General features: G+C 43.8%; 1 protein-coding gene across 1 annotated transcript in view; it reads right to left on the reverse strand.

Annotated features, from left to right (window-relative positions):
- The window catches only part of LOC144792577 (vomeronasal type-2 receptor 1-like), a 329343-nt gene extending 305906 nt beyond the window's left edge, over window positions 1–23437 (reverse strand). Inside the window, exon 1 of the mRNA XM_078667685.1 lies at window positions 23208–23437. Within this exon, the coding sequence (XP_078523811.1) occupies window positions 23208–23437 (230 nt within the window). The remainder of the gene's footprint in view (window positions 1–23207) is intronic.
- Window positions 23438–25061: the final 1624 nt, after the last annotated feature.

The raw sequence follows: 25061 nt of genomic DNA on the forward strand, positions 1-25061 counted from the left end.
AATACTTTGTTCTACGTGAGTTTGCTTCTTGTAACCTTCTTCCTATCCATATTTACATATATATGTGTGAATAAAATGACTTTCTTTTTTCCAAGCTGTCATCAATCTTATGAAATGTGCTACATTCATTGTATTTAAAGTAAATTCCTCTGGAAGCATTTTGTTCTAGTCATCTCGTAATTATTCCATCTTCCTTGAGTTTACAGCATTGTCCTTATTTGATCTGAGAAAATACTTTGGGCTACTGGTTCTATGCCATAAACCCAGAAGATGTTGAGATTTCCCAGGATTCCCAGCAGAAGTTTAATTAGACTTTTGAGGCAGGCCGGTGGTAGTTGTGGGGAACCAAATGGGAAATCACCCAGACCAAAACAACAGGGGTCAGCTGACCCTGGTTAAGGCAGTATGAAGGCTATAATTGTCAACCGCTGGAAACTGCAGGGGGCAACAGGCTGAATCTCTGCAGAATGTGAGAGTACGGGGTGAAGCGTAAATCTCTGGTGGTGCATGGTTTGATCTTTGCTACTTCTAAGTATTCGCCACCACTTGCTTGTTGCGAGTCATTTTCTCAGATCATGATTGATACTGCTAGACACAAGTATAGGGTGAGGGTAGATGACAGGTGACACCTCAGGTAGCTCCATGGCCAAGCAGCAGGGTTAACAGCCCTTGACTGGGACCTGTACTGCACAGCTGCACAGTTACAGGAGACTCCTGTTGTCTGATTTCTCTGCAGTACTCTAAGAAGGTCTGCACGAAAATATACATATGTCTGTTTATGGGCTGGGTCTTCTGTAACACACACAATTGTAACAATTCTAACAACACTGACTACATACTCCATTTAATTCAAGGTTCACATGCATTCCGGAAAGAGAGTCCCTGCTTGTTGACATGGTGGGGCCTCATTTGTTGGCTATAGCCGACGCTAAGGAAGGAGCAGCATGGCATACTGTAGAGCTTAAAAAATGTATCCTGGAGGACAGCCTTGGCAAACCGCCTCACACCCCATAGTAGAGAAATAAGAGTCCCTGGTCCCTTAAAATAATAGGTGGGACCACCCACCAGCAACTCCCAGCACAAATTAATCACTGAGTAAGACTCTAGCAAATGGCGCCTTGTGCCAGATAGTCTTTACAGTATTCTTCTCAGCTGCTGAAATGAAAGGAGCAGCTGTTCTTCTGATTTGGTGCATGGCACAGTAACAGTTTTTTTCACTTGACCTCACCACTTCTACAACATGAACACAAGGCATTGTGCTACACAGGCACATGGACAACATGGGCCATACCACCATGCCCCCATGTTGAAGCTCCTTGCCATGGTCTGTGGCCCAGGTCACAGACAGACCCAGACTGACCATTCATGCATCGTATGCTGGTTAGAATCCTTAACTTACCAGATGATCTTTGTGATGACTTAATGAGCTGAAATCTAGAAGGACCTCTGCTGCATGCGGCCAATTCTTATTGTAGCCTACACATGGGTGAAGCATGGTCGAACTTCACAAGTTAAGTAGGTGAGCATTTCAATGAGTTCATCAGTATCTTTACCAGCACACTTATTTTGCAAAGGTGCAAGGCTACAGCTGGAGATCTGGAATTATTATGAAATCGTGTATCTTTGACAAAATCCGGACTTTGGTGTGCTTACTCTAGCTACATGACACAATGTCCACATAAACAGCACTTTAATACATTTGAACAATAGCGAGTATCCAATCCCCATACAATTTTTAAAGTACTCTTAGCAAACTGTTAAAAGCTAAATCTCGGTTCTCATCAGGGGTGTTGGAGTGCTTTAATTGTAAATATTTAGTGCCCCAGGCTGGTGATATCTTGCTGTCTGCCTAGCTGAAACCTATTTCCCAATTCCACCAGTTATAGTTAACTGAGATAACTATAATTCGAGTCCTCGCCATGCACAGTGTAGTCATCAATGATGTAATTTCAGATGTCATCAGTGATGTTATCAATGATGTCATAGAACATATCATAAGTAATGCAACACGTGAGATCATAAGCAGTGCATGGTTAAGGTGCAAATTTTAGTTGCTTCAGTTAAGTATAACTGGTGAATTTTAACTTTGTTTTTTTCAGTGAATTCCCAGGGTTTTTTTAATGTAAAGTAATATATTATTACAATACCTAACTGTGCCAAACCACCAACACGATTGGCCTTTGGCAGTGTGCAATGTGGGATGGCTACAGGGCATGGTCTCACATGTGCCTACCATGTACTGCACTGGCCTGTCAGGTTTCTTGTAGAGCAAGACTACTCACCTGTTAGGGTCTTAAGGTGCTGTGGGAGGGGTCTGTGGTTCAGTTGAAGAGCAAGGCTCTTGAGGTCCCTCCTTAATTGAGGCTGTGACTGTGATTGCCTGAGATGTAGGGGCAGGGAGTTCCAGGTCTGCGCAGCGAGGTAGGAGAATGATCTTCCTCCAGCTGAGGTTTGGCGGATTCGTGGTGAAGAGTTCCTTTGCAGCTGTGTGCGTTGATGCATTCCTGTATTGCAGTTTTCTTTGTTATTCTGAGGAGGCGGTCTGCCTAGATCTTGATGCTCCTCCATCTTTTCTCGTGCTGTCTGCAGGTGAACCTGAACTCTTGGAGGTCAGGAGAGAACCGCCTGGCTTTCTTGAAGTGCTGCTTGCCCGAGGGTTTCCTGAGGGGAGCCAGTGTGTTGGTGCAGTTGGAGATCCATAGGTGGAGGTTGCGTGCTGATATGTTGGCATATGTGGATGTCTGTGGTGAGATTTTGTTGAGGGAGGTGGTGAGCTGCTCTTCGGTGACCTTGTTCCAGCTTCTGCAAGGATAGCGGTGGGTGTGGTGATGTATGGTGGGTTTGGTGAAGGAGAAGTGGACACAGTAGTGTTCGGTCCAATTTAGCTTGGAGGTGTGGCTGACAGAGATGTTGCTTGCGGAGAAGATGGGGTTGAGATTGTGTCCTGCTGAGTGGGTTGGAGGGTGACCAGTTGTTTGAGTCCAATGGTGGCAAGGTTCTCCAGTAGGGATGAGGTGTTGCGGTTGTTGAAGTTGTCCAGGTGGAAATTAAGGTTGCCAAGGAGGATGTAGTCCATGGAGGTGAGAGTGTGGTGTGCGATGAAGTCAACTATGACTTTGCTGAAAAGGGTGGGGTCCGGGAGGTCTGTAGACAAGGGTGCTGCAGAGGGTAGTGTTCAGGTTGGTCTGGAAGTGGAGATGCTCCATGTTTGTTGAGTGGTCGTCCGAGCTAGTTTTGAAGCAGAGGGTGCTTTTGTGTATGATGGGGATGCCTCCTCCAGGTTAGATGGTGTGATTCTTGTGCATGATTTTGTAGCCTTCTGGGATGGTGGTGGGGTGTCCTGGGCTGAGGTGGGGTTCATCCAGGTTTACATGAAGAAGGTGATGTATGGGAGATGGAGTTGAGCAGCTCCCAGATCTAAACGGAGTGCTTGTGGAGGGAATGTGTGTTGAGTAGAATGCAGATGAGGTAGTCAGGTCTAGTTCTTGTTGGTCATGTGGTTGGAGGGTCTGGTGTTTCGGAGGCAGGAGAAGATGCACTTGCGGCAGGTGAATGGGCCCTGGGTGTGATTGAGCAACGTGAAGTGACAGGTGGTGGTATGTCCAGTGTTGCAGGCATTGAGGGTGATGGCGTTGTAGCAATGGAAGGTGCAGGAACCAGGGCCTGTGGTGCTGGGCGTGGTCCAGGTGCAAACGGGCTTGCCTTTGGCAAGCCAGCGGCTCAGCCATGCATCGGCTGCCATTAGGAAGTGTTGGGGAGGGCTGGACAGCTGGGAGACAGGAAGCGGTTCTGGAGGGGGCGTAGCCGCAGGGGACGAGCAGTGGCAAGGGCGGGAAGCAGAGGCACAGATTATGAGAATAAATAGAGGAATATAGAAAAAGAGCAAAAAGTAAAGTAGAAAAAGAGCAAACGGCAAAAAAGCAGAAACAGGGGGAAAACAGGAGAGCAGAGATACTCACCACTGAGTCATATGGGTTTGGCCACCGGCCCTGGTCTTTACAATATAAAAGGTGTTATTTTAATGTATGTCCATGTTTCAGAACAGCAATACATAAAAGGCAGCCTTATTAGCTTTCTCAATAGGTCATTCCCTTCAAAATATATAAAGCAGACCTATTGCCTTTGTCAAAAGGTCAACGCGATAGTAAATTAATCATATTTTCCAAAATAAACTACTGTAACCTTTATCCAGTGTATTTGTAATGAATACATACAATACAATGTTAATTAACAATAATTATAACTAAATCTTTTTTAATAAAACAGTTTTAAATTAAGACAACCATACTCTTATGTTTACATCTTTAAGAACAAACCACTAGGTGTTCCTGCACTCCAGCTAAAGAGCATACTTCTCCAAACCAAAGTGCTTAAAATGATAGAAAGCTTCCCTGTGTCATATATTTAATTACCCAGAAGACTTACTGCAAGTTTTCTTTAAAAGGTTCTGAGGGCTGCTGCATTCTCTGCAGCCCATCAAAACATTTGAAAAAAAAAAGTTGCCACTGTCCCTCCTTGAGACACCACAACAGAGAAAACAATGCAAATAGAAATCCCTCACAAGGAATCAAGGGGCACTGCTTTCTAAAGCAGTCAATATTTGATAAGCAGCCAAGCTGCTCTCCTAGGTTTATGCAGCCTCATGAGGAAAATGATATTTTGCCTGACCAAAAATGTCCACTACATACACCCTATGTTACATTCATGTGCATGTCACCCATGCATATTTCTCGTAGTGGCCTGAATCACTAGGCCTCTGCAAACATGTCCTGCAAGTCATCAAGTCATCAAGTCTCCCAAACATTAAGCTAACATGAGGGCCCATGTTTTTGCACTTTGCATTGTGCACTTTTAAAATAAATATCGTACTGAACCTTTTATTTTGTGGTTTGAGCCTGAAACCACTTTCTGAAATATTGTTTTCATGACTTCTGGCACACTGAAAACTGCAGTCACGTCAGCAAGAAGCCTGCCAAGACAGTGTTATGAATAACAGTTATCTGTTTTCAGTACAGAGTGGCATCCCTGCCCGGTGAGGAAAAGCAAACAGAACCCGTCCGCGACAGATAAGGCCTAGCCCTCTGTCTCAGCCCCCATGCAATGAACGGAGAAATATATGCTTTTTCTGATTCTTAGTGGTGAACAACCTTTTGCTTCAGACAATACATCCCCTATCATATCAGATTGTACAAGATGTGCTTTTCGCCCTGACACAAGAGATTTCTCTGCTAGGCTGGAAGTCAGCTCTCCTCCCAGTTACACGTCAATTGCACGCCATGCTCAAGTTGCACAACTAGGGCAGAGTTCCAGCTGGTCATGCAAACTCCTCCTCTAAGTACCCACCCACCTATGACACCTACCTATCACCTACCTATGACTCATCAAGTGTACACCCTCATGCACCCTCATACACGCCCACATGCTCTTATCTCTTTCTTTCTTGCTCTGCCTGGAGCGCTCCGCCCTATGTACAAGGAGTAAAATGTATATATTCTGTTCATTGTTATTAAATGTTAGATTACTCTTCCTGAACCTCAGTGGTGATGGAACATATTCTCCCTTTGACTCGAGTTATTGGAATAAAGCCCATTTTAACTTGGACACCACGGATCCTGTCTCTCATTTGATGCATGATACTTTGTTAATGCCTAGAAATTCTGCCAGGGTAATATTTTATTTACCACATTAATTGGCGCCCTTGAACAGGGACATGTCCCTTTCCCCACTCGCCGGAGTTTGTAGGTCTAGTCTTTGCCCCCTTCCACAGCCGTGACGGACTTTAAAGTGTACACGCCATTGGGATTTCCCGCTACTCCCTCAGGCCCAGGAGGAGGACAGACTGCGACCAGGCATCCATGTGAGGCGGTGAGGAACGCGGATCGTCTCAAACCAGAGCCCAGTCCGTGAGAGAGCAAGGTCCGAGGTCTCCAGAGGTCCACCTGTTCCAAGGCGCATGCGTAGAAGTTCGAGGCCTTCAAGTTTCAAGTCCTGCTTCCCGGTGAGTACCACTATGGGGAATGCATCAAGTTTCAAGACGGGCCCATGGTAAACGTGGGAACGGTAAAGACGTGTCTCATTTTTGAGACCGGTATGGTTGTACTGTATTTCAGTGCATAAAGTTTTTCAAGTACATGTTTAGCTCTCTGTGTCAGTTTAGGTTGTAACTGTTTTAGTGTTTAATATTTGTTTGTGTGTGAATGATTGTTGATTGTTTCAGTCTATTTTTGTGAATATTGGTTTCAAACATGCCACTGTTTTCAAAGTTACGTCAGATAGGGACCAGAAAAGGTATACTAGAAGAGTCAGTTAACATCCCGCCTAGAGACACACCTGGTCATTATATGTATAATAAGCATGGATTAGACGCCATTTTGTTTTTTAGATTTATGGGTAAACTATACAAAGGACCTGGAGGAAAAGTATAGATGGCCAATCTCGGGAACATGGGATCCTGAATGTATTATGAGGGTGGAGGAAGCGCTATGGAAAAGGAAGTCAAGACCCTCTCAGAAAGATGCCATCGAATTGTGGCGCAAAGAGTCACATAGGAGAACAGAGAAAGAATTGAATAAAGCAGATAGAACTAGACAAGCTGGGGAAAAAGCCAGAGAAAAGGAACTGCGGGAGGAGGGGGAACGTGTCAAAACAGAACAGACTGATAGGGAAAGAAACGCCGTTGTTAATGGTATTTATCCCGTTCTGTCAGAAGAACTAGCTAAAGTGACCACCTCAGAAAGATCCAGTAGGCCGCGAACGCCACCACCTATACCATATAGAGTACATAGAATAAAGCCGACAGCATCAGATGCGTTCATTTCCTCGTATCTAGACGAGTCCCTTCCAGACTACGTTAATGCAGGTTTTCCTCCACCCCCACCAGCAGATCAACTCCAGCAACTTCAGCAGCAGCCCGTAAAAGATGACGTAGGTCCCGGGGCAGTGGGAGGGGTGCCTACTGTAGATGCAGCCATTCCAATTTGTGTATATGATCCAGAACCAGGAAAGGGTTCAATGGTCGTGATTTCACATAGACTAAGACAAGCTGTTGCATATCTAGAGACATTACCAGACATGAAAGATCACCTAGATAGCATGTATCGTTTTATTAGAACGGGGGAGGGACCAGATAGTATAGCACAAGCCATGGCACAAAGAAAGGTAGGGGTTAAGAATCATATCTTACGTTTCATTATTAACTGCCTGATCAGGGAACAAGACGAAGGAGACGGAGATGTAAAGCCAGGTTTGATAGAATGGAGCGAGCACATAGATGCCGGTAGACATGAGAAACAGGGACAGATAGATGCCATGTACAAGAAAATACGAAAGGAAATAATAGAAAGGCACAGAAAAGAGTCTGAGGAGAATGGTGAGTTATCAACAGAAGAAGTAGATGAGCCAAAAGACAAAATGAATTATGTAGGAAAAGCGCGACAGTTTGACAGACCCAAGTGCCTTGATTACTGTAAACAAGGGCCAGCTATAAAAGAAAGATATTCCCTTGAAGCTCTATTCCAGGCTACTGAAAAAGCACTGAAACAATGGATAGGGAGTGAGAGACCTCCCACACAACACGAAATAGAGTTGGCCCGGTCAGCCACCCAGTGGGTGTCCAATGCCAATATATATAGCAGTGATATAGTGGCTCAGACCTTCTTAAGCCTTCCACCGAACGAACAGCGTTTGGCTGGTATTTACATGGTCCAACACTTGATAACGTTGTATGAAAGTCAGCATTCTGTTCCTGGTCACTTGCATAAAATACTTGACGACATTTTACTAGATAAATGGACAGGTTTAGGTACTGAATTAATTAATGTAATCCTGGATCAACGACATAAGTACATAGATTCTCTGACTACATACATGCCTCCAGTCTTACACCATGACAGACATAACGTACACATAGACAGACAGAACCCCCTACGAGAGGTTCATCCCGTCAAGAATGCGGCCAATGAGTTACAACGGGTGTATGTTTACACCCCCTTAACGAAATTAGAGATTCTTGAAATGAAAAAGATGTTGCCTTGTCATGATAAAGACCCAGGGGGATTTCACCGTGAATTAAAAGACATCCTCCGCATAGGAGATTATACATACGCTGACATTCTGAAGCTATTAAAAGTACTGTTACCTGCAGGGATTTATGAAAAGCTTAAGGAAAAAGACTGGGAAGTGGGTGAGAAAAAGTTAAGTTGGGATGCATTGGAAACAGAAGAGAAGGGCAGGCTCCCAGGAGTTGGTCTTGGAGAAAGAGCTAGAGAACTACCTGAATTTCTGATACAAGTTTTGCCAAGATTATTGATTACTAAAAAGGAAGACTGGGATGCTATTTCAGCCTGTAAACAAAAGCAAGACGAGGACACTAGTGATTTCTATTCTAGATTTGAGAAATGTTTTACTATTAATAGTGGCCTTAAGCCAGCTAGCGAGTCATTTCCACATCTTTTTGTGAGCAAATTAGTAGAGAATTCCTTACCCCAGATCAAGAATAGAGTACTGAAGGTTGAGAGTACTTGGCAAGCAAACAGCCCTTCACAAATGTTACAGATGCTACAGTATCATCAGAACAGAATTAGGGAAGAGCAGGATCATGTAAAGAGACGCATGAAAGAGACCAAAATGAAGGTGCTGGTTGCCCAGACGGTACCGGCGACTTCAAACAAACATAACACAACACCAGTTAAAGGGAACTGTAATTATTGCAAACAACCAGGTCACTTTGTAAAGGACTGCACTGTCCTGAAACACAACATTGCTACAGGCAAGACAAAAGAGCGACAGTACACTCCTAGACAGAATAACACGCAACAGAACACGCAACAGAACACACAACAGACAGTAGCGAATTATCCTCCACCACCGCCTGTTAATGCCACACCACAAATGTATCAGTACACACAGTCTGACTATCCAGAATATCAACAGTTCTCATGAAACAGCCTCGAGAGGGAAGTAGGCTTGCCCCTTATTGAGGTTCCTGTAGATCAAGAGGGTCCGTATGTACATAGTCGTGTTCTAGGTCAGGATCGAAAGTTTCTGATTGACACAGGGGCGAGCAGAACTACCATCAGTCATGACGAGGTTCCAGGGGCACCTCTCTCAGTCTCACAGAATGTTTCCCTGGGATTTTCAGGAAAGCCTATTGTTAATGAAGTATCAAAACCAGTTTCCCTAGGGGTTGGTCCACTGTCACGTACCACTGACCTGTTACTTACTAAGAAAAGGGGGTGGTGATGAACAGAGTGTCTGAATTAAGCAGACCACTCTTACCCAGTCCAAAGATCAGGGCTTGATCCATCACCGTTATTTATCTCACTGCCCCATCCCAGCTCAGAACCTGGCTATATGCAAATTAGTCCGTCCCTGGTACAAGAATTGGCTTGGTAGTTTGGTTTGCCCTGTTCCCATCATGCACTGGGACAGGAACAGACTAATTTGCATATAGCCAAGTTCTGAGCTGGGATGGTGCAGTGAGCTAAAAAACGGTGATGGATCAAGCTCTGATCTTTGGACTGGGTAAGAGTGGTCTGCTTAATTCAGGCACTCTGTTCATCACCACCCCCTTTTCTGAATCTGTTACTTACTAAGTCATGTCCAGAAAACTTACTTGGTATGAAGACATTAAAAGATCTAGGAGCAGTTATCTGCTGTTCTCCAGAAGAAGTACGCCTGTTCTTACGTGATTTTAAGGGACATTATGTACTGACTGATTTTGACCACAGACTCAAGAATGTGCCACAGACACTATGGGCACAAGGACCGACTGACGTAGGTTACATGGACATAACGCCGCACCATGTCACACTCAAAGCAGGAGTAGTACTTCCACGTATTAGACAATACAAGTTACCACCTGATGCCGAAACAGCCTTATTGAAATTAGTTGACGAACTTATTGCACGAGGAGTAGTGGTAGAGACAGTCTCTAATGTATGTAACTCGCCTGTCATTCCTATCCTTAAAAGATCTGATCCTAGTGTACTGCCAGTGTACCGATTGATTATTGACCTACGAGAATTGAACAAATGTGTAGTACCACAATATCCAGTGGTGCCAGACATTTCTTCATTATTGACTGCTATTGATTCAGAGGCTACTTACTTTACTGTTATCGATTTGAAAAATGCTTTCTTTAGTGTTCCCATCCATCCCGACAGCCAGTACCTGTTCGGATTTTCATTAAAAGGTCGTAGCTTTGTCTTTACAAGAGCTCCACAAGGTTTTACAGAAAGCCCTAGTATTTACAGTCAAGCATTAAAAAGACAACTAGACAGTGTTCACATGCCTACTGACACTGCCCTACTCCAGAACGTAGATGACATCCTAATTACAGCACGTTCAGAAATAAAATGCGAAAATGCTTCATTGACAGTTTTACATTTTCTGGCAGACAAGGGGCACAAGGTGTCGCCTTCGAAGTTGCAATTCTGTGAAAAGCAAGTGGTGTATCTTGGACACTTGCTTTCCAAAGAGGGGAGACAGGTAACACAAGCACGTATACAGCTCATTGCTAACCTTTCACAGCCCAAGACACAAAAGGAAGTACGTGCCTTTATTGGCCTCACTTCATACTGTAGGCAATGGATTCCCCAGTATGCCTTTCTAGCCAAACCACTCATACAGTTAACTACACAGGAGGCAGGGGGGACTGTCCTCCCTTGGACACAAGAACACACCTTGGCATTTGAGGAATTAAAAAGAGCTTTATGTCAAGCGCCAGTGTTAGCGACTCCATGTTACAGCAAACCTTTTATGCTTTTTGTAACTGAAAGAGAAGGAACAGCGTTATCTGTTCTCACACAAGATCAAGCAGGGAAACACAAGCCTTGTGCTTATTTTTCCAGTACACTAGACCCTGTGGCCCAGGCTCTGCCATCATGCCTGAAATCAGTTGCAGTAACAGCCCTAGCCATAAGACAAAGTGACTACCAAAGTGCTGGGTCACCCTCTGACAGTACAGGTTCCACATGCAGTGGAGGTTCTCTTAAACAGAACACAGACACAACACTTGACTGTAGCAAGACTAACAGGATATGAACTGACATTATTCCAGCCACACATAGAGATCAGACGTTGTAACATTCTGAATCCTGCAACACTTTTGCCCTCAAGTACAGTAAATGCACCACCACATGACTGTGTGGAACTAATGAATATAGTGACGAAACCAAGACAAGACCTGACAGATATTGCACTTTCAGAACCAGACTTAACGCTCTATGTAGATGGATCATGCATGAGAACGAGTGCAGGAGAGTTAGTAGCAGCCTATGCTGTGACCACTGCTACAGAGGTCATAGAGACACAGAAAATAGACACATTGTCAGCACAAGCAGCAGAGCTCATCGCTCTGACACAAGCCTGCATAAGAGCTAAGCACTTGAAAGTAAACATTTATACTGATTCACAATATGCCTTTGGCGTTGTTCATGATTTCGGGGTACTATGGAGGGAGAGAGGTTTCCTGACCTCCCATGGGACCAAGATCCAGCACGGCCAGCTTATTCAGGCCCTGTTAGAAGCCATACATTTGCCTACAGCCATTTCTATCCTGAAGTGCAAAGCTCACACCAAAGTTACAGACACCATTTTTCCAGGGTAATGACCTGGCAGACCGGACAGCTAAACTTACAGCCCAGACACCAACAGACACGACAAGGACAGAGGCACCATTACTGACAACAAGTATGACAGTCAGGGATCCCACACAAGATGTACTTGACATACAGACACATGCCACCACAGATGAGATAAAGAAATGGACTGAACAAGGAGGGGTCCAGACTGACCAAGGTTGGATGACTAAGGGAAAAAGCTCATGGTTTCTCCCAGATTCTATGGTACAAGTAATCATAAATACAGCCCATAGTCCAGCACACTTAGGAGAAAAAGCAATGTTAGACAGCTTACAGAACATCTGGTTTAACAAGCACATGCGTGCAGCAGCGAAGCAGAAAGTACGAACATGTATGATCTGTTGTCAGTTCAATCCAGGTAAAGGCATCCCGGTGGAACAAGGCGGATTTCATCCTCCTGACCACCCTTTTGAGGTTCTCCAGATGGATTATATCCAAATGGACAGATGAAGAGGTTACAAGTATGTCTTGGTAGTAGTGTGTGCACTATCTAGATGGACAGAAGCTTATCCAGTTCCAGATTATACTGCTGTAACAACAGCCAGACAGTTAGTGCGCGAGTACTTCCCCAGGTATGGATTACCTCGGGTGATCTATTCAGACAACGGCCAGCCATTCTCTTCTGAATTAATGAAACAAGTGTCTCTTTTGTTAGGTTATACATGGAAGTTCCATTGTGTCCGACACCCAGAAGCAGCAGGCCTTGTAGAAAGACATAATCAGACCCTCAAGACAAAATTAGCAAAGGTCTGTGCAGACAAAGGCGTGGATTGGATGGTAGCCTTGCCGGTTGCCCTCTTTTACATGCGCATGGTAGCACATTCCAGAACAGGCCTATCTCCGTATGAAGTGGTTTTCGGTAGACCGCCAAATATGTGGGGTACGCCTATGCCCAGAAAGATAACTGATGTTGACAGTAACATGCTGACAGATTACCTGGCTTCCTTGATGTCTGCACTACTCTCTTGTCGTTCACAGGTTGCTGCCGCCTTCCCTGACAACACCCAGGTCAAGGAACACGCCATAGTCCCAGGGGACTTTGTGTGCATCCGGAATTTTGATCGTTCCAGCCCCCTCGAGCCGCGATGGAAGACCCCGAAATTGGTGCTTCTTACCACGAGGACCGCGCTGAAAGTGGAGGGACGCAAGGGCTGGATCCATGCCCATCACGTTAAGCGGTATTTTGGACAATGTGGAACATTTGCAAAGAACATTGACTTTAATGACAATACAGACTTTGTGCCGCCTTTGCTTGAAAAGACCCCTCAGCAAGAGTATAGGTCCAAGCTCAGATCTAGTAAGTCAGACGTAGTTTAATTGTTTACGCCCACCCGGTGGTGAATCGATTAGACTAGTTTCTGACATGTATAAGATCACATATGAGAATAGCAAGAACACGTCACGTCAGCAAGAAGCCTGCCAAGACAGTGTTATGAATAACAGTTATCTGTTTTCAGTACAGAGTGGCATCCCTGCCCGGTGAGGAAAAGCAAACAGAACCCGTCCGCGACAGATAAGGCCTAGCCCTCTGTCTCAGCCCCCATGCAATGAACGGAGAAATATATGCTTTTTCTGATTCTTAGTGGTGAACAACCTTTTGCTTCAGACAATACATCCCCTATCATATCAGATTGTACAAGATGTGCTTTTCGCCCTGACACAAGAGATTTCTCTGCTAGGCTGGAAGTCAGCTCTCCTCCCAGTTACACGTCAATTGCACGCCATGCTCAAGTTGCACAACTAGGGCAGAGTTCCAGCTGGTCATGCAAACTCCTCCTCTAAGTACCCACCCACCTATGACACCTACCTATCACCTACCTATGACTCATCAAGTGTACACCCTCATGCACCCTCATACACGCCCACATGCTCTTATCTCTTTCTTTCTTGCTCTGCCTGGAGCGCTCCGCCCTATGTACAAGGAGTAAAATGTATATATTCTGTTCATTGTTATTAAATGTTAGATTACTCTTCCTGAACCTCAGTGGTGATGGAACATATTCTCCCTTTGACTCGAGTTATTGGAATAAAGCCCATTTTAACTTGGACACCACGGATCCTGTCTCTCATTTGATGCATGATACTTTGTTAATGCCTAGAAATTCTGCCAGGGTAATATTTTATTTACCACACTCACCCCACGTTTCTTTTTTTTTTTATTAGTGGGTGCCCCAGTTCCTCCTAGAACACCCACAAAATACTGCTTTGTGGGGGGCCTAGTGGTAGGGCCAAAGGGCCCTCTGCCCGGCCAGTTCCCAGGCAGCACCCATCTTCTGTGCCAGTGAGAACTGCCCATGTTTTTATTTTTGATGGGTGCCCCATCAAATACCAGGACACTCACAAGATCTTGTTTTGTTTGGGCCAAAGGGAGCTGCCCAGCCTGCACCCGTTCTGGGTGTCAGTGGTAGATGGCAACAGTGGGTGTGCTCCTACCCACTGGGAGATTATTTTCTGCTCCCGCTGCAACAGCACATTCACTATCCCTGCCAGCTCAGGCTCAGTATCAGCACTGCTTTAGTGACTCGACGTACATATAGACCCACAAATCAACCTCATTGGAACAGTGGCTGCTCACTAATCGGCAAGCGCCAAGACACTATTATAACAAAATAAAAGAAATAAACTGGTGGGAGAAATAGTTTTGTTCTTCTATAAGAAAGGTGAATATTTGCGATTCTACAATAAGGAAAATGAAATACTCTATTCGGATGAAGGAGCCTGGGTTACTGTGTGAATTCACTCTACCTTACAGGCAGGAGGTGAGGTACCTGAACATGAATCTCTTCACATCGTTCAAACAATGGTCAAAGTCTCGCCTTGAACCAACCAATTCTCAGAACTAAAAAACCAGCCCCAGCTTCATTGAGGAGTAAATGTTCTCCCTCTCAGACCAATGAATCCGGATAGTACCGGAGAAATTTAAAGCACTGTATTTTTTCAATGTAAAAAACTCCTGTTAAGGTAGTTAAAATTATATGGCATGTAATGCCACTCTTAAGAACTTTTAATTTGATAAACTCATAAAGTTAAACAAATTATTCCAACTATACCAACCCAATAGTATCTGAACTGAAAATGTTTTACTGTGGTATGCAAATACTGATTTGTTAAAAAATATATATATATACATGTCTATGTTTAATTGTCCCAGGGCTTTGAATGTTAAAACCAAATGTTTTTTATTTACCTTTATTTAACCATTTACATATTAGTGGAACCACATGGTTAATGAAAAAAACCTCTATTTGTTTTTTCTTTTACGTCTATTGCCGAAACCAAATCCACTAATTGCACTTGTCACTTTAAAAGGAGGGTCTGCATGTTTGAGCGTTGTCATGTGCTCAAGGTCTTTTGACCGAAACGAGTAATGGCTGACTTGGAATGAAAGAAAATTTCAAGCACATACTTGGTGGTCCGTGCCTGCTTTTAAGAATTTTGGATGCGGCAGGTTTCCTGGATATATATATATATATATATATATATATATATATATATATATATCCAACACGAAAAGGTTACCCTTGTAGGAAGAGCCACAAACAGGTAGGTTTATATTTCTTTCGTTTAATTTCAAGGAAGCTGCAAAACAAACAAAGGAATTCTTTTCCACAAGTTCAGGTGCCTGACGCGTTTCATGCGCTCTCGCATTTCCTCAGAGGCACAGAATAATCACTGCGTGCAGCCTTCAGCAATGTTAAATATGCAGTCACCTGCCCCAGTGGGCGTTGGCCAGCGCTAAGCCTGCTGGTCAAGGTAGTGCCAAGGTTAATCTCGAGTGAGTGGCTTGCTACGCAGTGAAATGTTCATATTAAAAACCAAAGTGGGTTGGAAGAGGGTCTCTGTTTTACCGTCTTGCACAATATTTCTTCCAAGAAAACGACCTTCCTGCCCTTTAAATGCTGTTTCACGTTGATTACAGCACTGGTCCATTCAGTTCTGGCAGAGCTCTTCTCCCGACCGGGACAGCCGGTATAAATCCAACACGAAAAGGTTACCCTTGTAGGAAGAGCCACAAACAGGTAGGTTTATATTTCTTTCGTTTAATTTCAAGGAAGCTGCAAAACAAACAAAGGAATTCTTTTCCACAAGTTCATTCCTTTGTTTGTTTTGCAGCTTCCTTGAAATTAAACGAAAGAAATATAAACCTACCTGTTTGTGGCTCTTCCTACAAGGGTAACCTTTTCGTGTTGGATTTATACCGGCTGTCCCGGTCGGGAGAAGAGCTCTGCCAGAACTGAATGGACCAGTGCTGTAATCAACGTGAAACAGCATTTAAAGGGCAGGAAGGTCGTTTTCTTGGAAGAAATATTGTGCAAGACGGTAAAACAGAGACCCTCTTCCAACCCACTTTGGTTTTTAATATGAACATTTCACTGCGTAGCAAGCCACTCACTCGAGATTAACCTTGGCACTACCTTGACCAGCAGGCTTAGCGCTGGCCAACGCCCACTGGGGCAGGTGACTGCATATTTAACATTGCTGAAGGCTGCACGCAGTGATTATTCTGTGCCTCTGAGGAAATGCGAGAGCGCATGAAACGCGTCAGGCACCTGAACTTGTGGAAAAGAATTCCTTTGTTTGTTTTGCAGCTTCCTTGAAATTAAACGAAAGAAATATAAACCTACCTGTTTGTGGCTCTTCCTACAAGGGTAACCTTTTCGTGTTGGATTTATACCGGCTGTCCCGGTCGGGAGAAGAGCTCTGCCAGAACTGAATGGACCAGTGCTGTAATCAACGTGAAACAGCATTTAAAGGGCAGGAAGGTCGTTTTCTTGGAAGAAATATTGTGCAAGACGGTAAAACAGAGACCCTCTTCCAACCCACTTTGGTTTTTAATATGAACATTTCACTGCGTAGCAAGCCACTCACTCGAGATTAACCTTGGCACTACCTTGACCAGCAGGCTTAGCGCTGGCCAACGCCCACTGGGGCAGGTGACTGCATATTTAACATTGCTGAAGGCTGCACGCAGTGATTATTCTGTGCCTCTGAGGAAATGCGAGAGCGCATGAAACGCGTCAGGCACCTGAACTTGTGGAAAAGAATTCCTTTGTTTGTTTTGCAGCTTCCTTGAAATTAAACGAAAGAAATATAAACCTACCTGTTTGTGGCTCTTCCTACAAGGGTAACCTTTTCGTGTTGGATTTATACCGGCTGTCCCGGTCGGGAGAAGAGCTCTGCCAGAACTGAATGGACCAGTGCTGTAATCAACGTGAAACAGCATTTAAAGGGCAGGAAGGTCGTTTTCTTGGAAGAAATATTGTGCAAGACGGTAAAACAGAGACCCTCTTCCAACCCACTTTGGTTTTTAATATGAACATTTCACTGCATAGCAAGCCACTCACTCGAGATTAACCTTGGCACTACCTTGACCAGCAGGCTTAGCGCTGGCCAACGCCCACTGGGGCAGGTGACTGCATATTTAACATTGCTGAAGGCTGCACGCAGTGATTATTCTGTGCCTCTGAGGAAATGCGAGAGCGCATGAAACGCGTCAGGCACCTGAACTTGTGGAAAAGAATTCCTTTGTTTGTTTTGCAGCTTCCTTGAAATTAAACGAAAGAAATATAAACCTACCTGTTTGTGGCTCTTCCTACAAGGGTAACCTTTTCGTGTTGGATTTATACCGGCTGTCCCGGTCGGGAGAAGAGCTCTGCCAGAACTGAATGGACCAGTGCTGTAATCAACGTGAAACAGCATTTAAAGGGCAGGAAGGTCGTTTTCTTGGAAGAAATATTGTGCAAGACGGTAAAACAGAGACCCTCTTCCAACCCACTTTGGTTTTTAATATGAACATTTCACTGCGTAGCAAGCCACTCACTCGAGATTAACCTTGGCACTACCTTGACCAGCAGGCTTAGCGCTGGCCAACGCCCACTGGGGCAGGTGACTGCATATTTAACATTGCTGAAGGCTGCACGCAGTGATTATTCTGTGCCTCTGAGGAAATGCGAGAGCGCATGAAACGCGTCAGGCACCTGAACTTGTGGAAAAGAATTCCTTTGTTTGTTTTGCAGCTTCCTTGAAATTAAACGAAAGAAATATAAACCTACCTGTTTGTGGCTCTTCCTACAAGGGTAACCTTTTCGTGTTGGAGATATATATATATATATATATTATAGTTAGGACCTATTTTCCATAGGAAATCCGCAACATTCTATTTGGAATAACTTTAGCGCCGGTTGACGAATCTTTGCGAAATTTTCAAAACTAAAGGCCAGCTCCGGTCCGCTCCTATTCTGAAAGTCTCGGGGTGATTTGTCAAGCAGAGGCCAAGAAAAAAGGGGGGTCCCAAAACGTGTTTTCCCCATGTAATTTTCCATAGGAGCCGTTCATCGCAGCTACAGCCCGAACTGCTGAACGGAATTACACCAAATTTGGCAAAGACCTAGTCCATAGTTCAGACTCGTGCCTTCTGCTTAAATGGTGTAATTCCATTCAGTAGTTCCTGAGAAAATTACACTTAAAATTACATATATTTCTATGGTTGCACAGGATCTGCGCATCCTAAGCGCACCCTGCCGTGCATGAGCTGTATTCTAATTGGCTGTCAGCACTCCAAATCAGGAAGTGTTGGCAGCCATCTTGTGCTTTGGTAGAACCGTGGCTGAAGGGGGCTGGCTAATTTTTGTTTCATGGTGTATGGTGTGGTGGCCGGAATAAAAATGAGAATGGCGCAATAACAGATCACTGGATGAAGAGGGCTGTCTGACAGCCCCTATATGTGAGTGTATTATATACAAATAATTTTAGTAAAATGCAAGACCTAAAAATTTAACTTCAAAGTCACCATAAGAGACGTGATCATATACCATGACAGAGAATGCAACAACTTTAAAGTATATCACACTTGAAACATCAACACTCTTTCTTCAAATAGAGCGTTCCAACACAAGCAAAAAGAAAACAAAATCTGCACACTACTGGGCTAAAATCGATAATAAACACTCACTGACACACAATTGTGTAGGCTGGCACTAAACCATCACATCAACAGGCACAAATTGCAAATAAATAAAATGGTGGGTGTACGCGCTGAAATCAGAATATATAAAGCCCCCGTGCAGCATTCACAATGTATGAGAAGGACCTGTGCTAACTTGATGGAAATTTATTGGAGACATTGGCAATATATCCTCAATTTCCCTTCTAGCTGGAATCAAGGCCTAGATGTAGGTAATAGCAAATTACCGAATGGTAAATACCGAATTTTACCGATTCGGTATTTACTATTCGGTAATTGCTATGTAGGTAAAAAATTCGGTAAAAATACCAAATCGGTAAGATTCGGTAATTACCGATTCGGTAATTACCGAATCAGTATTTGCCATTGATTCCTATGGGCTTGAAGCCCATAGGATTCAATAGCAAATACTGATTCGGAAATTACCGAATCAGTAAAATTACCGATTTTACAAGGGGGACAGGGTGTCACTTTGACACCCTGTTGCACCCCTGTTTCTGGCTTGCGTGCCATTTGACACACAGACATGCCCTTAGGGCATGTCTGTGTGCCACATGGCACAGGTGTACATGCACAGATGTGCATGTACACTGGAATTCGTTATTTACCATGGAATAGTATTCCATGGTAAATAATGATTCGGTAATGACCTGTGGCACTGTTTTCAGTGCCACCTACATCTGTATTTACCGATTCGGTAAATTTACCGAATCGGTAAATATACCGATTCTGTAAATTAAATGGCACCTACATGTCAACTCCCAAATACCGGTCGGTAACGGCCGAAATCGGCCGTTACCGACCGGTAATTGCCGACCTACATCGGGCCCCAAGTGACTTGCATGTTCTACTATATATATCCAGCACTCAGTCCCAGGGGTGCTTCTAGAGGTGAATTGTAAGGGGGCCACATGTGTGTGTACAAGGTAGAATGTACTGAAAGGTATCAGGACAAATCCATAAGAGTGGTTAGGTGCAGTGTATGCTCTTCTGTGTCACCTCCTGCCTCATTCAACAGCTCTGTTGATGGGGTGGGGGTGGGGGTGGGCAAATAGGGCTGGGTATGGTCCTCACCCAGAGACATCAGGGTCCAACCTCTCTTAACTTAGTCATAACATGTTAAACTATAGAAAACTACTGGCGTTTCCATGAATTTAAAACAGTGCAACTTTTGTAATGACTAATGTGGAAGCTACTTAAAACATTTATAAACAAATTCTTATCAAAATAGAAATGAATTGTGTTTGGAGATGCCACCGGTGGTAAAAGTGTGCTTTATAAGGTCCTATACAGGTATATAAGTAGGGTTACTCGTATAGCGCAAACCGGGCTGAGAAGGCAACGGAGCCCTGAACTTGGTCAATGGCCCCAACATCCTCAAACTTTGCAGGTAGTGATATTCCATACTGCAGCCACTGTCCAAAGTCCTATAACATAACATTCAATGGCAGACCACTGGGCACCCAGTGCTGAAGCCAAAGTGTGCTATATAAAGTCCTATACTATAACATTCCGTTTGAGACTATGTCGGTTAGTTGTTTTGGCAGCAATGACAAGGGCAATGGGTGGTGCAAGCTGCAGTGGCCTCCTGATCACAGCCCTGGCACTTAATACTTTACAAATTAAGCACTTATACCGCAGCCATAGTGTGCTCTATAAGGTCCTATAATATAACATTCAGTAGTAGATCACTGGGCATGGTATACCGCAGTCATAGTGTGCTCCATAGGATTCTATAATATCAAATTTATTTGCAGACTATTGGGGATGGTATACCGCAGCAATAGTGTTCTCTATAATGTCCCATAACATACTAGTTGCATCATACACTGCAGTTGTAGCGCGGTCTGTAGAGTCATATAATATTTAAGATTAGGCCACTGAGAATCATGTACAAAAGCCGTTGTGTATTCTATAATGTCCTATACAGTAGCATTCAGTAGTAGACCATTGGGCATGGTATACCTCAGCCTTAGTGCGCTCTATAAGGTCCTATGCTACATGGGATTCTGTAATCTCTGTGAAAACAGCGGTCTCTAATGTCTTTATAACTGGCGACCTATGATGCACCTGTGTTGCTTTCCTTTCTTCTGCTCCATTTTAATAGCGTGACTAGCAAAGAGAATATGTTTATTTTTGTCACTCCTTAGCTAGAAAAAGCCTAGAATCTTTCTGCTTGTTTCTGCACATTCCGAGCTACTGTAGTTTTTTTTTTAAACTGACCCGTACTGAGCAGTTTTTAATTCCTGTTTGCAACAAATATCTAACAGGTTTTGATGTGGTTTTTTTTTACACTAGAGGTTTTATTTTTATTATTCATGTTTGCAAACATGCTCGCTCTTTCATATAAAAGAACTATGCATCAAGATGTTAAGTGGTTTGTGGGAAGGGTGATGGTGTGACCATGTATTATGTGGGTTAAAGTACCCCCTCGTGTACATGATAAGGATATTATTGCAAGTCCACTCAGAGTTCCATAACCTCATAAACAAACTGCCCTTTGTCCTTGTTCTTCTAGATGGTTATGGAATTCCTTGGTGGTTGGCAATATCCTTATAATGTACGGCAGAGGGTACTTTATCCCTTATAAAATAGTTGCATCACATACTGCAGCTGTAGGGAGGTCTGTGGAGTCTTATAATATAACATTCAATACTAGGTCTTTGAGCATCACATACGAAAGCCATTGTTTGCTGTATGGGCCGAATAACATAGCATTCACTTGTACAACACTTGCATTGCATGCTGCAGCCACACTGTGGTCTATAAGGTCTTATAACATGACATTCAGTAGTAGACCATTCGGGCATTAGATAACACATCCTTAGTGCACTCTATAAAGTCCTATACCATAACACTCTTAAATACACTAGATTGATTCACATACCACACCCACCCCAAACTGCGCTATGTAAGTTTCTAAAACATAAAATTCCGTGGTAGACGGCCGGGCATCCAGTGTCACAGCCACAATGAGCTCTGTGATGTCCTATAAATATAACAGGGAGTAGTAGACCTTTGGGCATAGTATACCGCAGATATTCTGCACTGTGTAACGTCCTAGAATATAACAACTGCATCAAAAACTGCATTTGCATTGTGGTCTGTAGAGTACTATAAAATAGCATTCAATATTGTACCATTGACCATCACACACTAAAGCCATTGGGTGCTCAATAAGGTCTGATAACATAACATTTAGTAATACACCAGAAGGAATCGCACCCACCCCACAGTGTACTCCATAAGGTCCCATGACAATACATTCATAAGTATACCAGCTGCAATTACACAGTGCAGTCTTTGCGGCCTGTGTAAGGTCATACAACATAACTTACAAAAGGACACCCGTTGGCATCTCTTACTGCAGCTGAAGCATAGTCTACAACCAGGGCAACTGGAATTATGTGATTCTGCGGCCGCATCTATTTAGCAAATGATGGTTTTGCCGCATTTGCCACATAATTCTCCACCGGCTGCATAATCTGCATACTTTCACACAAAAAATTGTTTTTAGCTGAAACGGGTCAAAGGCTAATAAACATCCTGCTAGAGAGAGACATCAGAGTTTTGTCTAGGGGCAGTTTTTACTTGCCATAAAGTAGCTCCGAGGGTTAATACCTGCTGCAAATAACTCTTACAGTGCAGATCACAGATATGTACTTTGTGTGGATAGCTGAGTGGATTACTGCTTTCCCAACAGAGATCCTTTTGTTACCGCAGTTCATAAGATACAACACTAATATATAACAGTGTTACGAACTGTCATCAAAGAGCTGCATGCAAACTGCATAAAATAGGTTAGGAAGTTATGTTTTTCCCCCTAGCCTTTCATTATCTATTTCTAATGTTGATGAAAGGGTTTGTTTGGGTAGATATACATTCTTATTAGTAAAGTCGGCCTTTACCACTGCTTTAAAACAAATGAAATGTATGTGAGAGAGTTTCTATGGAGAGAAGTGGGCCCCTTTTGCCCGGTGGTCATGAGAGTAGGGCCAAAAATGATTATGGCACCGTTCGTTCCCTGCGTAAAGGATGTTCTATTATTCCATTTCAAGCACTGTGTATTTGGTTGTCAAACTGGTACTAACGAGGTGAAATCTCTCACCAGGCAGTATTACCATGTGTAAAAACGACAAATTAATTAATACAGTTAAAAAAATGTGGCGCATTTTAATTCATATTTGCTTTTTTTGTCGCATAATTTAGTTACCCGTGCTGCAAAATACGGTGTTCCAGGGTCGCATAATTCCAATGGACCTCTCTATAACGCCCCAAGACTTAACATTCAGCAGTACACGATTTGGCATCGCCTTTTGCAGCCAAAGGGCAGTCTATAAGGCCCAATGACGTAGCGTTTACAAGTACACCAGCAGCCATCGCATGCCGCAGTTTTTGCGCCCTATATGAGCTCCTATAACAACATAACATGCAAAAGCACGCCGGTTTGCATCGCTTATTCAGGCTGAAGGGCAGTCTATAAGGCCCTAAGGCGTAATATTCAGCAGTACACCAGTTGGCATCGCAATTGCAGCCACACAGAACCACCTGTGACAATAACAGCCATTTTCAACATGCAACAGTTAGGGGCGCAGCCTTACCCTTCACATTTCGGCGATTTGGGCTCCTCCCAGCTCGACTCATTGGTAAGTATGGTCCTGAAGTGGAACGGAAACATCCCTCCAATGATCAGCTCGTGGTCCTTCGACTCGACGAACCCGTGGATGTCAAATTTTCCAATCAACCTGCACTCTTCTTCGCCGCGGACAACCAGGTGACGCTGCAGGAAGAAGAAAAGTCCAAAAAGCATGCAAAAGTTCACCTTGCCCATGGTGAGGGGACTACCCTCGCGCGGAGGAGCAGCGGGAGCTTGTCAGGGCGCTTTATCAGGCAGGTCCTTGCGGTGGGTGCTTCCGAGAAGCTGCTGGCCCGTGGCATGTGTGGAAAAGAGTCCCTCGGAGACAGAACCTGCGGCTGCTGTGGCTTTCTCCGCTGAGCATGCTGTAATTGTCAATCAAGCGACTGACGCTCCTGCTCGGTGCAATGCGCGGAGCTGAGGCTTTGCATGCGGTGTCATTTCGAAATGAGCCAACGGCTGGGGCTCGCGCGCAGGTGCGTCGCTAATTGTCAAAGAAGAGGATGCGGGGATGACAAACGTGACAAACACGGAGCGACTCCTCCGATCACTTCTCGCACCGATTATCGGGGTATTATGCAACGAAATGCAACAATTCAGTGCAAGCAATTGCAAAGTCTAATTATTTCAGATCGCTTCTGTCGCGTTGTTGGTCTTGGCACGAGGCTCTACTATTCACCATGGGACCGATACACAAAGCATTTTGACTAGGTAAAGCGCTACTCTTGAAGTGCACTTTCACCTAGCATGGGGGCTTTAAGTGGGCCGGGTCCTTCCAGGGCTCACCTGGTGCCGAACCGGGGCGCTTTCCAGCTCTTAATTCAATTCAATATATTTATTAAGAATTTGGATCTCCAATGAGGCCCACATAAAATATACCAACAATTATTGCATAGTAAGCATGTTAAAATACAAGCTGAGGCTCTCCATTTTTGCCCTCAGGGTGAGAAAAAAACCCTTACCTCTGCAGCAGTACCACCCTTCACTAATTTTGAGGTATCGTCAAAGAGACGAGCTATAATACTTTCAGTCTCGTTATTTGAGAACCGAAGCATTTTCAGTATTCTATACAATGTTACTTGTTGTATCAGAATTATATATCTGTATGCAATGACAGAAGCATCAAAATACCTGTTGGGCGGCAAGCTATGCTAAGCACAGATTTTTAGCTTGCTGTATGTTTAAGCCACGCCTTTAATTACATCGGACACGCCCCTTTGAGAGACCCCTAAGTTCTTTAATTTCACTTAAAGCCCTGCCTAGACTTACATGCCTTTGTTAATTGGCCCTAAACATCTAAAATGGAACAACTCAGGGAATAATCAGATACAATTAGTACACATATACAATTTATACAAATATAAAGCATGGTGTCCTGTTTTTAAACTTTTACTAGTAGGGAGTTGGACGTTTGGGATCTCTGTATGTAAAAGAGCCCTCCAGTTGTACATTGTCCTGCACTCATAAATGCTTTTGTGAACTGGCTCCAAACCTTTCATCTGGGTAGACACAAAATCTTGGATTACATCTGATATTTTTTTTTCTGGTGAAGCCTGTATTATGGTTCCTAGATTCATATAGGGCTTTCAATTAGATGTGAAGGTGAACACTTTAAAAAAAAACTGACTCCTCAAAAGGAGACCACACAATTATTAACCATGCAAAATATCTGGCTACAAAGTTTTTAACCTGTAAAAAAAATCCAAATCCAGCCAACCTCATCTCCTTCTGCCGTAAAAACTGGTCAAATTACTAACCTATCTTGAGCGATAGCATATTTGGAGGCAGGTGCTTGACGGTTGGATGAGGTGAACTTTCA

Source organism: Lissotriton helveticus, chromosome 11 (assembly GCF_964261635.1).
Source record: "Lissotriton helveticus chromosome 11, aLisHel1.1, whole genome shotgun sequence".
Lineage (NCBI taxonomy): Eukaryota > Metazoa > Chordata > Amphibia > Caudata > Salamandridae > Lissotriton > Lissotriton helveticus.